Here is a 13,814-nt window from a genome sequence, read left to right as displayed (position 1 = left end):
AGGGGACCACTTTTGGATCCCAACTGATAAACCTCTATTTTTAATTGTATAGGGTACAGACAGCAGGTTTTAATGTTCAAATTGTATGGGCCCAAGTCTCAAAGAAACCATAACATGTATTGAAAGTGCTGTGGAACCCTAATACACTATTATACAACTTGCCATAGGTCAGCTAGTAGGTAGTGTAGATAGATTAAAAAGCAAGTTGTTGGCATTAGGAATATACAAAACAGATATTGAGATATAAAATCACTCATGTTTTTTGGCTCTAGTTAAACTTTGTGGAACTGATGATAACATTATATATATGAAGCTGTGAGAGTATACACAACATCTCTGATTTTAAACAAAAAATATATAGTGGAGGCAGCAGAGGGGCTATTATAAATAATATATCTATGGAGAGTACTATAAGGAAGGATTTGGGGACCACTAAAATTCTGCTCTGGTCATTATGAAGCCTTTTGCTACAGACACTGAGTAAGGTTGTAAATATTAGGTGTAAACACTCAAAGGTCAATAGCACACATGAGCACATATAATAAGTCATACCTTTATAACATGGACCATAGGCTGGAAGAAAGTTGCAATGTCACAGGCACATCAGCTGAACCAATCATTTCCCATCTATTTTTCCCAGTTGGAAATATACTTGATATGTAGATAAACCCTGTCTAAAGTGTGCTGGGCATCTGGGAGCCCAAACTCCAGGCCGTGAATAATACTCCTATGTACATGATGGCTCTCTTAGTATGAGCTAAACAATGTATAGACCTTCTCCTGTATCTTAAAGTGAGTGTGCTGCCTCGGCCGCTGGCAGCACGGCAAATTGATCAGATCGACAAGTGTAAAGGAAGAAGAGTTTTATGAGAGCTGTTGAGATTCTTAGACCTAAGTGCGTTAGCTCCCATCTAACTTGTTTCATAATCTACCTGGCAGGTCTGTTGTAATTGAATTTGAATAGAGAGCAAACTACCTCATAAAAGTTAGACTAAACACATATGTACAGCCCAAACAATATATCTATATATATATATATATATATATATATATATAAATAAAAACAAACACTCTCGTTATTCTGCATTAGAAACTCAAAAATAGAGATTCAATCCAATATACAATAAATGTGAATAACCATAAACACAGAAAAAGAAAAAACGATCAAGTCACTCAGTATTGATAAGAATATTTGGGGACCCTTATGATTTAACATTTAAGCTGATGTCGGGTCCGTCCGATAAAGACCCCAGATCCGTCTCCTATCCAAAAATACCTCATCCTATGCCAGTCCTGATAAGGGGGCCTCCAGCTGCAAGGGCATTAAGCGGGAATATAGTATTGAATAAGTCCCAGCTTTGAATGTTAAATGCCCTTTTCAGTTTGGAGCATAGGATCCATGATAACGGTTTCCCGGTCTTGCCTGGGTCGAGTCTCGACTGGTAGCGGTGTCCCATAACTCGGCTTAATGGTATACTGATGTTCCCCTAGGTCTTTCACTTGCTGTGTGTGCGGCGTTATGTCAGGTGGAAGGAGGGCTGAGGGGCAAGGATGTGAGTTGAACTCCGTGCTATTGTTTATCTCATGGGCAGTCGAGTGTCCAGGAGTCTTCCGATCTTGATCCCCAACGTGGGGAGATCTGTGGCGTATTTCGCAGAGCTGAAGAAGGCATATCTATTGGCAAAGCGGGTGTCTCTGATCTGTCTCTCTCTCTGTGGGAGGACATAGTTCCTCAGCAAATGTTGCTCTGCTAGTGTCAATACGCTTCTTATACTCTCTTGCAGATCATTGAAGTGCTGAGGTATGAGTCCCTGGATCCTCTGTTCCCACCGTTCTACTGCCTCCATTTCAGCTGACCAACAATGTTTCATACAGAGTGACGAGTGTCTAAAACTTGATATTCCTAGATTACCCGGCGAACCGGGGGGGGGGGGGGGTTAGTGATTGTGTAGTAGGCCGCCGCCTCGGCTAGCAAACACAACAGTCCGGATCAGAGCCCCAGATAGTGTGAATATCATAATAGTGGTATCTAACGATCTGTCAAAGCTTCATAAATTTGTATCATTACAATAGTTGGATAGATTAGCAGTATATTTTCAGAAAATTGGCGGCTGATCTGTGGGATATCAGGAGCTTCTGTTTTTACAGTCAAACATGGCCGTCGCCCGGACACGCCCCCAAATTGCCCCTGTTTTTAATAGGATTTTTAAAAACTGGGCACACATTCGTCAAACTTTACATTCACTTTATTTATTTTTTTCTTGGAGCGTTCAAAGATGTTAAAGGATATACATAGATTATGTATATATCTCTGGACATTCATTCATCTCAGTATGAAATATATTAAAATAGAAACTTATAAGTCTCTAGGGCCAATATATGTCACAAACATTATCCTATATCCCTTAATATGAGGCAATAAGAATAGAGTTCATATACATACGATAGGAAAACAACCAATAAACATAGTGTCCAAAGAACACTAAGAATTTGGTATGGCACATGATCACAGATCCTAGTAAATTCTTTCCAAGAGAGAAGAAAAATCTTTACATATATACAGTGCATGAGACCTAATCTGCAGCCCTGAAATTAGGATCAGTCTATTACGGTTCCCATACCGAGTCCAAGGAAGGCCATTTTAGCTGTAAACCTTCCTACTGCATATAGAAGCAGTAAAAGAAAATGGTAAAGAGAAAACCATTAGACACCACAAGGTAGCATACGACATCAGAAAATAAGAGCATACAAAAATCTTATTGTCTGTTATCCTATAAGGGACTGCCAAAGAACAAAAGGCAGATACATTCTCAGATATGGAAAAGCTCTCTAACTTAGAAAAAGCTAATCTGAAATAGCGTGGAAATGCCACATTTATATATATATATATAAAAAAAATATTACTTTAATCGTCGTATTTCCTTTAAGGATTAAAACAGAGGGGGGCCTGAAGCGCTGAGTCAATCGCAACGCTATATAGCTCCTTACCATATTAAAAAAGTGAGCTTAACGAAATGAAATGTGATAAAGCACAACGCTAACTTAAAAGGGACACTGAACCCAATTTTTTTCTTTTGTGATTCAGATAGAGCATGCAATTTTAAGCAACTTTCTAATTTACTCCTATAATCAGTTTTTCTTCGTTCTCTTGCTATCTTTATTTGAAAAAGAAGGCATCTAAGCTTTTTTCTTGGTTCAGGACTCTGGACAGCACTTTCTGATTGGTGGGTGAATTTATCCACCAATCAGCAAGGACAACCTAGGTTGTTCACCAAAAATGGGCCGGCATCTAAACTTACATTCTTGCATTTCAAATAAAAATACCAAGAGAATAAAGAAAATTTGATAATAGGAGTAAATTAGAAAGTTGCTTAAAATTTCATGCTCTATCTGAATCATGAAAGAAAAAATTTGGGTTCAGTGTCCCTTTAAAGACAAAAGCAGTCTTCCCAAGTACAATTTAAAGCCGGAATTAAACTGCCCCTTGCTCCACTTCATACAGTTTTACCTGCGTTGTGTATGTCTGCTGCACCACCAGAAGATTACATGTGGCGCACACTCCGGATCATCCAGGACTCGGGAAGATAGCTTAACCGAGCTTCCCACTCACCCCTGTAAATGGATCAACGAAACACATGCTGCAAAACGTCCGCAGCAAGAGACGCCAGCTCAAATAAAGCATTCTGAGAATGAGCTCCGGTCTGTTAACGCTTCAGAAATGACGCTTCAGAAGTGACTAAGGGTCCCGAAGAGCATGCCCAAACAAAATCAAAAGGAAAAGTAAATAGACTGCAGCAGATAGTCCAGACCGGACTATTACCTATGTTTACACATGATGCACTCACAGCAACATAGATTCTCCCTGCCGATACAATTGTATATATCGGGAGTAATTTCTAGGGAGCTCTAGCTATGCTCACGGGGCTACAGAACCTTCTAACCAAGACCTATCGTTCTATTCCCTTCTAGGCTGTACCCATCATGTATACGGGGGATCTATAAATCCTCTCCCACTATACCCCTCATATTAAAGGCTCCAAAAACTATAAAAAAAAAAAAAAAGGAGCAGAACATTAGGGAGACACCCATGTACTGTCCCCAAGTAGAAAAATGGAAGTCGCAAAAATACAAGACGCGGTCGAAGATATAATCTAAAACGACAATGCGGTCCGACCAGCCACCTAGCAGAAAAAAGTGAAACAGACTGAGAGTCTCTAATGCTAGAGGGGGAGTAGAGAGTCTAGCAGGAAGAAACGGCTTTTCACCGTTAGAGGTCAAAACCTGCGCCATAAACTCTCAAGGGCGCAAATAATTGCGCCAGAAAACATATGGCTAAAAGTTCCTAATATGAGGATTCACTGCATGGCAGGGTTAGGAGTGTGAGGGAATAAAAATGTACACCCACACCTCATAAAGCTTGGGTCTTAATCCAGTACTCAGACCCTTCATAAATAAGGCAGTGTAAGCGGCCATTCTTTATCCCGGTTGTTTAACCCAGGAAGCTGCTCCGACGCCAAATACCCCAAATTTGCCGATATATGAATAATAAAAACATACCAATCCTGAGGGAAGCAGGTCCCACTAGTTCCCTGCAAAGTCCTTCCACCGATACTTCTTGAGTTATGAAATATTAAAAGGACTTACGATCCAGGGTCTTCTGCTGTGGAGCAGTCACAGCAGCTCCAGATCTGTTAGCCTCATCTGACCGCTGACAGGGACCTGAAGATACAAGAAAAAACGAGTAACCAACCCGGGTTTTCTATAGAGGGGTTAGCATAAGACGGAGTTAAAGTATGGACTACCTCACCGACCTCCAACAGCTAAAAGCCACCATTACTCTTACTAAAGAGAATTACAAGGACACAGCATACCCATTAAAGGATTAATTACTTGATTTACTTCAGACACCATCTTCGCACATCCTCCCAGATGTAAAGGCAAAGAATGACTGAGTGTTTATGGGAAGTGGGAGTGATACTTAAAGGGACAGTCTACACCAGAATTGTTATTGTTTTAAAAGATAGATAATCCCTTTATTAACCATTCTCCAGTTTTGCATAACCAACACAGTTAAAATATTAATATACTTTTAACCTCTGTGATTATCTTGTATCTAAGTCTCTGCAAACTGCCCCTTTATTTCAGTTCTTTTGACAGACTTGCAGTTTAGCCAATCAGTGCCTGCTCCCAGATAACTTCACGTGCATGAGCACAGTGTTATCTATATGAAACACATGAACTAACACCTTCTAGTGGTGAAAAACTGTTAAAATGCATTCTGAAAAGAGGTGGCCTTCAAGGTCTAAGAAATTAGCATATGAACCTCCTAGGTTAAGCTTTCAACTAAGAATACCAAGAGAACAAAGCAAAATTGGTGATAAAAGTAAATTGGAAAATTGTTTAAAATAACATGCCCTATCTGAATCATGAAAGATTATTTTGGCCTAGACTGTCCCTTTAACAGCTCAGCTAGGGTGTTCTTTGCCTCCTCCTGGTGGCCAGGAGTAGAATTCCCACTAGTAATTTAATGGATTTGTGGACTCTCCATGCCATTGGAAAGAAATAATAATTTTTCATTGTTATCTCCAAGTATTGGTCTATGTCTATGTATGCAATGTGATAAAGTAATGAGATCTGATTATACCTACAAGCTCAACCCATTTTATTAGGTTGTGGCTACAAAACACAAAATCAGCTATTTAACCCCTTAGTGACCACGGCACTTTTCAATTTTCTTACCGTTTGGGACCAGGGCTATGTTTACATTTCTGCTGTGTTTGTGTTTAGCTGTAATTTTCCTCTTACTCATTTACTGTACCTACACAAATTATACACCGTTTATCTCGCCATTAAATGGACTTTCTAAAGATACCATTATTTTCATAATTTTTTTTTCTTTCTAACTTTGACCCACAAAATTTGTTACACATCTACAACCACCAAAAAACACTCATGCTAAATAGTTTCTAAATGTTTTCCTGAGTTTAGAAACACCCAATGTTTACATGTTCTTTGCAAGTTATAGGGCAATAAGAACAAGTAGCACTTTGCTATTTTCAAACCATTTTTTTTTTTTTTTTAAATTAGCGATAGTTATATTGGAACACTGATATCTATCAGGAATCCCTGAATAACCCTTCACATGTATATATTTTTAGTTTAGTAGACAACTCAAAGTATTGATCTAGCCCCATTTTGGTATATTTCATGCCACCATTTCACCGCCAAATGCAATAAAATAAAAATCTTTCACTTTTTCACAAACTTTAGGTTTCTCACTGAAATTATTTACAAACAGCTTCTGCAGTTATGGCACACAGTTGTAAATGCTTCTCTGGGATTCCCTTTGTTCAGAAATAGCAGACATATGGCTTTGGCATTGCTTTTTGGTAATTAGGCCGCTAAATGCCGCTGCGCACCACAGGTGTATTATGCCCAGCAGTTAATTAGGTAGCTTGTAGTGTTAATTTTAGCTTTAGTGTAGAGATCAGCCTCCCCCTAACACAGCCCACTCCCTGATCCCTCCCTGACCCCCCTCAAACAGCATCCTTCCCTCCCCCACAATTGACACCACCATCTTAAGTACTGGCAGAAAGTTTGCCAGTACTAAAATAAAAGGATTTTTTTCCCATATATATTCTGCAGTGTAGGATCCTCCCTAAGGCCGCAACCTCCATGATCCCCTCCCCAAACAGCTCTAACCCTCCCCCCTCTACTTATTTGTCGCCATCTTGGGTACTGGAAGCTGTCTACCAGTACCCAGTTTAATACAAAATGTTTTTTTTTTTTTTTTTTTTTAAATTAAACACCCCATTGTTCTGTAGTGTAGCTGCCCCCTCAATACATTTCCCCCCTCCCAGATCCATTTCCAAAACACTTATTTCCCCCCTCCCTTACCATCCATGAAGATCACAATGGCGGGTAGGCGCGCTTGCGCGTGCCCCGCCTATTCTTACACGCGCCCCCTGCCCCTCGTGCATTCGCGCGCGCTCCCTCTGTCGGCACTCCAGGATCCGGAACTTATCTGCAGCGATGGGTCGCCCACCCACCTCCCTCGTATCCCTCCGACGCCACCAACAATCGGCACCATTACTGGCTGATGCAGAGGGGGCCACAGAGTGGCCCCCTCTGCATTGGTTGCCTAAAAAAAGGGTATTGCATGATGCCTCAAAAAAAAAAGCATCAGGTACATCCTTGGACATTAACTGACACCCAATGTAGGACGTGCCTGACATGTCCTCGGTCGCCAAATAGTTAAAATACACAAATAAAACTTAAAAGGTCAATTCTCATATATTTTTTTCCAGCTGCAGAGTATAGAATGTAATTGGAAACACATTAAGGGAAAAACAATTTTAGAGTATACTGGCCCTTTAAGTAATAGAACTAAAAGGTCAAAATTTGAACAACAAACAGCTAGAAAATAAGCCCTTGACTAAACTCAATGGAAGAATTACAGAATTCCATGAAAAACCCTGCTTTTCACACTAAGAAAGAAAACTTTCCATTCTTGAAACAGATCTACCTCAAACTAGGAAAACTGGCGGACTGGTAGATTGGGTTTTTGGTAACCCCCCCTCTCCTTTTTTTTCCTGGACCCGTGTGCTGCGGCCGGGGGATCTGATCTTGCAGAGTAAAACATTCAATAGTTACTAAGTCACTCTACAATTAATAGATTTGAAGTATGTTACTTTACCTTACTCAGAGACCCACATAACGTTAAGGGCTTCTCATCTTGCAAATCCTATAGTTTAACTATTTTTTAAGGTTATTTATATACATTAGCCTCTACAACAATACACTCCTGGAGGGATAGCTTAGTCTCAGGCCTCCACAAGTTCACCCCTTAATCACCAGAAAAGGAAATCTGAGAAACTGATAATGCTCCATGTGGACAGGGATATGAAGATAGGCATCCTTCAGATCTATGGGACATGCATTAGACATGTTGATGATGTTGATGTTTTCAAACCTGTCCTCAGGCTTTCTCCCCTACAGTCTAGGTTTAAGTATTACCTTGGGTGAAATAAAATAAAATAACCATGTTTACTAATCGACTGAACGTTCCACTTGTGCTCAAGTTCAGATATCCTCAAAAATTGGCCTGTTAGGGAGGCCTGAGGACAGGTTTGAAAGCCAGTGATCTAGAGGAAGAATAGATATGAAATACTGAATGGAAACAAAGAAAATTGTTTCATTTTTTTTTTTTTTTAAATCCAGAATAGTCCTGAAAGTTCCCACTTTTTGAGGAGTTATAAAGAGGTCTGAATAAAAACCCCAACCATGTTCTGATAGGGGAACTGGGAGTATCACCCCCTTGAGTTCTAGATCCTAAACACATTGGAAAAAGGCTTGTGCCTTTTCAGGATTCTTTGGAATGCTGGACAGAAGAAACCATAATCTGGGAGGCCTTGATCTGAAACCTATTCTATATCCCTGGGAATCTTGCACATACTGTGCACAGGCCTTTTTAAAAAGGCGAACCTGACCCCTACCAAAAGAATATCCGAATCAGGGGCCACACCTTCATGCTAACTTGGTAGAAGTGGAGGGCTTTTTAGACTATTTAGAATTGTTCCAAGGGAAGGGGGACATCCAGAGAGTTCTATAAAAGGCATTCCTTTGTTAAGAATAGCAGGGTTTTTGGTTCCTATATTGACTAAAGGAACAAAAAACGGATTAGGAGACCTGCTTCTCCCCTTGGATTTTTATTTTTTAGAAAAACTCCTTGACCTCCTGTTACCGTAGAGATAATGAGTCTAGACCTGAACCAAACAATCGTTACTTGAAAGGAAAAAAGGATTGGTCTTAGAAACCATGTCAGCTGACCAAGATTTTACCCACAAGGCGCTTCCGGGCAAAACAGCTAGCACCATAGTCTTGGTGCTTATACTCTTGCAATTTTGGGAATATTTGCCTCCTCCAAGTCGCCAGGGGTTAAATCCCAGGAGTAATGGACTTGTGGACTCTCACCAACTTAACTTGAAATAAAAAAGGGAATTTAGAAATATTTGGAACAATATAAATCAGAATTAGTCTTGCTATGGACAATTATATTATTAACGCTATAAGATACTTGCAGATAGTAGTGGGATCAGTCCTAATAATTCTGTTTGAATGTGACATAACTTAGCAATTACTCAATACACTGCATTTTTCTTACACAATTAATAAATCCTCACCAGACACATGTCCAACTTACCTTGCTCTCCCTCTTCTACAAGTTTTGACAGTTTGGACCGAATTACAGGAGTAGTTGCCATGGCAAAGAATCGAAGTCCATATCCTTAAAAAAAACAAAAAGAATAAATGTTTTTTACCAGAAGCAATTCCAAGCATATCAATATACAAATAAAAACATTAATATTTTAAAACTATTTCAGATAATTCTGTACATCTTAACAAGGCAACTTTTATTACTATGACAAAAATGATTGGATTTTTAGAAAACATCTAGGAAACTGAAGAATAAAAATGTCTTAATTCCTATCAGTATCAATATACTTTACAGCTTCTCTCTTTGGTAAAATGTCATGTGAACACTAAAAGAACTGGCTTAAAATACCTTTAAAAATATACAGTTTAGAGTTTGAAAGAAAAAACAAAAAAACCATTAACAGCTTTAAATGGCCATTTAATTACTATAGTCAGGATTATAATATTTTAACCCCTTAATGACCGCAGCACTTTTCCATTTTCTGTCCGTTTGGGACCAAGGCTATTTTTACATTTTTGCGGTGTTTGTGTTTAGCTGTAATTCTCCTCTTACTCATTTACTGTACCCACACATATTATATACCGTTTTTCTCGCCATTAAATGGACTTTCTAAAGATACCATTATTTCCATCATATCTTATAATTTACTATAAAAAAAAATTATAAAATATGAGGAAAAATTGAAAAAAAATACACTTTTTCTAACTTTGACCCCCAAAATCTGTTACACATCTACAACCACCAAAAAACACCCATGCTAAATAGTTTCTAAATTTTGTCCTAAGTTTAGAAATACCCAATGTTTACATGTTCTTTGCTTTTTTTGCAAGTTATAGGGCCATAAATACAAGTAGCACTTTGCTTTTTCCAAACCATTTTTTTTTCAAAATTAGCGCTAGTTACATTAGAACACTAATATCTTTCAGGAATCTCTGAATATCCATTGACATGTATATATATTTTTTTTAGTAGACATCCCAAAGTATTGATCTAGGCCAATTTTGGTATATTTCATGCCACCATTTCACCGCCAAATGCGATCAAATAAAAAAAATTGTTCACTTTTTCACAAACTTTAGGATTCTCACTGAAATTATTTACAAACAGCTTATGCAATTATGGCACAAATGGTTGTAAATTCTTCTCTGGGATCCCCTTTGTTCAGAAATAGCAGACTTATATGGCTTTGGTGTTGCTTTTTGGTAATTAGAATGCCACTAAATGCCACTGCGCACCACACGTGTATTATACCCAGCAGTGAAGGGGTTAATTAGGGAGCATGTAGGGAGCTTTTTGGGGTAATTTTAGCTTTAGTGTAGTGTAGTAGACAACCCCAAGTATTGATCTAGGCCCATTTTGGTATATTTCATGCCACCATTTCACCGCCAAATGCGATCAAATTAAAAAAAAAGGTTAAATTTTTCACAATTTTAGGTTTCTCACTGAAATCATTTACAAACAGCTTGTGCAATTATGGCACAAATGGTTGTAAATGCTTCTCTGGGATCCCCTTTGTTCAGAAATAGCAGACATATATGGCTTTGGCGTTGCTTTTTGGTATTTAGAAGGCCGCTAAATGCCGCTGCGCATCACACGTGTATTATGGCGAGCAGTGAAGGGGTTAATTAGGTAGCTTGTAGGGAGCTTGCAGGGTTAATATCACATTTAGTGTAGAGCTCTTCCTCCCACCTGAAACATCAGACCCCCTGATCCCTCCCAAACAGCTCTCTTCCCTCCCCCACCCCACAATTGTCCCCGCCATCTTAAGTACTGGCAGAAAGTCTGCCAGTACTAAAATAAAAGCTATATTTGTTGTTTTTTTTGTGTTTTTAAAAAGCATATTTACATATGCTGCTGTGTACTATCCCCCCCTTAGCCCCCAACCTCACTGATCCCCCCCAAACAGCTCTATAACCCTCCCAATCTAACTTAATATGCGCCATCTTGGGTACTGGCAGCTGTCTGCCAGTACCCAGTTTAGAAGAAAATATGTTTTTTTTTTATTTTTATTACAATTTTCTGTAGTGCAGCTTCCCCCCACACAAAACCAACCCCCCACCCCTCCACGATCTATTTTTGTGCTTTTGCACAAACAAGATTGGGCCCTTTTTCCTAGCAATATTTTCCGTAGTGTAGCGGTTCCCACCCGCTCCCGCCCGTGCACGCGCCCACGCGCCAACCTCCGTGCACGTGCCCGCTCCCGCGCGCCCCCGCGCGCGCCCCCTAACGGCCCCGCCTCCGATCCCGCCCCCCTTGATGGCAGAAGATACACCGATGGCCGCCCACCCGCCTCCCAAGTCGGCTCCCACCCATCAACGATACCGGCCATCGATGTCCGGTGCAGGGAGGGCCACAGAGTGGCTCTCTCTGCATCGGATGGCCATGTAAAGTTATTGCAGGATGCCTCCATATCGAGGCATCACTGCAATAACCGGAAAGCAGCTGGAAGCGAGCAGGATCGCTTCCAGCTGCTTTCCACACCGAGGACGTGCAGGGTACGTCCTCAGGCATTAACTGCCTTTTTTTTGAGGACGTACCCTGCACGTCCTCGGTCATTAAGGGGTTAATTATCGCATCCTGTTGGAAATCTACATGATTTAGTACTGAAATTCTCAAGACAGATTATCATTGTTATTTCAAAAGTGCGTTAATAAATCAATAAGAATATATTCCTTCTACAATATTTGGTTTAAAGTGATGGTACAGTTTAGGATTTTGCTGCACACTATATTAAAAAATAAAAAGTGGAACTTCCATTCATGAAATGTGAAAACGACCCTTCTTAGATCAAATATTTAAAATATTTGTCATCGGTCTGAAAGTTGGAGATGCGGACGGAGGAACAGCGGTCTGTGTACAACCACAACATTTTAAAAATATTTGATCAAAGAAGTGTCGTTTCCAAATTTCATGAATGAAAGTTCCACTTTTTTGAATAACTTTTTAATATACTGTGCAGCACAATCCTAAACTTTACCAGCACTTTAAATGCTGCAACTTTTTGCCAAAAAAAAAAACATAATTTATGCTTACCTGATAAATTTATTTCTCTTGTAGTGTATCCAGTCCACGGATCATCCATTACTTGTGGGATATTCTCCTTCCCAAAAGGAAGTTGCAAGAGGATCACCCACAGCAGAGCTGCTACATAGCTCCTCCCCTCACTGCCATATCCAGTCATTCGACCGAAACAAGCCGAGAAAGGAGAAACCATAGGGTGAAGTGGTGACTGTAGTTTAATTAAAATTTAGACCTGCCTGAAAAGGACAGGGCGGGCCGTGGACTGGATACACTACAAGAGAAATAAATTTATCAGGTAAGCATAAATTATGTTTTTTCTTGTTAAGTGTATCCAGTCCACGGATCATCCATTACTTGTGGGATACCAATACCAAAGCTAAAGTACACGGATGATGGGAGGGACAAGGCAGGAACTTAAACGGAAGGAACCACTGCCTGTAGAACCTTTCTCCCAAAAACAGCCTCCGAAGAAGCAAAAGTATCAAATTTGGAAAATTTGGAAAAAGTATGAAGGGAAGACCAAGTTGCAGCCTTGCAAATCTGTTCAACAGAGGCCTCATTTTTAAAGGCCCAGGTGGAAGCCACAGCTCTAGTAGAATGAGCTGTAATCCTTTCAGGAGGCTGCTGTCCAGCAGTCTCATAGGCTAAACGGATTATACTCCGAAGCCAAAAAGAAAGAGAGGTTGCCGAGGCCTTCTGACCTCTCCTCTGTCCAGAGTAAACAACAAACAGGTTAGATGTTTGGCGAAAATCTTTAGTAGCCTGTAAGTAAAACTTCAAGGCACGGACTACGTCTAGATTATGCAAAAGACGTTTCTTCTTTGAAGAAGGATTAGGACAAAATGATGGAACAACAATCTCTTGATTGATATTCTTGTTAGAAACCACCTTAGGTAAAAACCCAGGTTTTGTACGCAGAACAACTTTATCTGAATGAAAGATCAGATAAGGAGAATCACAATGTAAGGCAGATAACTCCGAGACTCTTCGAGCCGAGGAAATAGCCATCAGAAAAAGAACTTTCCATGAAAGAAGTTTGATATCAATAGAATGAAGGGATTCAAACGGAACCCCTTGAAGAACTTTAAGAACCAAGTTTAAGCTCCATGGAGGAGCAACAGATTTAAACACAGGCTTAATTCTAACTAAAGCCTGACAAAATGCCTGAACGTCTGGAACTTCTGCCAGACGCTTGTGTAAAAGAATAGACAGAGCAGAAATCTGTCCCTTTAAAGAACTAGCTGATAATCCTTTGTCCAAACCCTCTTGGAGGAAGGACAATATCCTAGGAATCCTAACCCTACTCCATGAGTAATTCTTGGATTCACACCAATGAAGATATTTACGCCATATCTTGTGGTAAATTTTCCTGGTGACAGGCTTTCGTGCCTGTATTAAGGTATCAATTACCGACTCTGAGAAGCCACGCTTTGATAGGATCAAGCGTTCAATCTCCATGCAGTCAGTCTCAGAGAAATTAGATTCGGATGATTGAAAGGACCTTGTATTAGAAGGTCTTGTCTCAGAGGCAGAGTCCATGGTGGAAAGGATGACATGTCCACTAGGTCTGCATCCC

At 39.9% G+C, this 13,814-nt stretch overlaps 1 protein-coding gene across 2 annotated transcripts in view; it reads right to left on the bottom strand.

Moving 5' to 3' along the window:
• Positions 1-13,814, bottom strand: part of SLC46A1 (solute carrier family 46 member 1) — a 144,692-nt gene that overhangs the window by 34,188 nt on the left and 96,690 nt on the right. For both annotated transcript variants that reach the window (XM_053706203.1, XM_053706204.1), the window contains exon 3: positions 9,203-9,286. In XM_053706203.1, coding sequence (XP_053562178.1) covers positions 9,203-9,286 — 84 coding nt within the window. The remainder of the gene's footprint in view (positions 1-9,202; positions 9,287-13,814) is intronic.

The sequence above is a fragment of the Bombina bombina genome, chromosome 3 (genome assembly GCF_027579735.1).
Source record: "Bombina bombina isolate aBomBom1 chromosome 3, aBomBom1.pri, whole genome shotgun sequence".
Lineage (NCBI taxonomy): Eukaryota > Metazoa > Chordata > Amphibia > Anura > Bombinatoridae > Bombina > Bombina bombina.
Note: the sequence above shows the minus strand (reverse complement) of the source record. Positions and strands in the feature narration are given on the sequence as shown.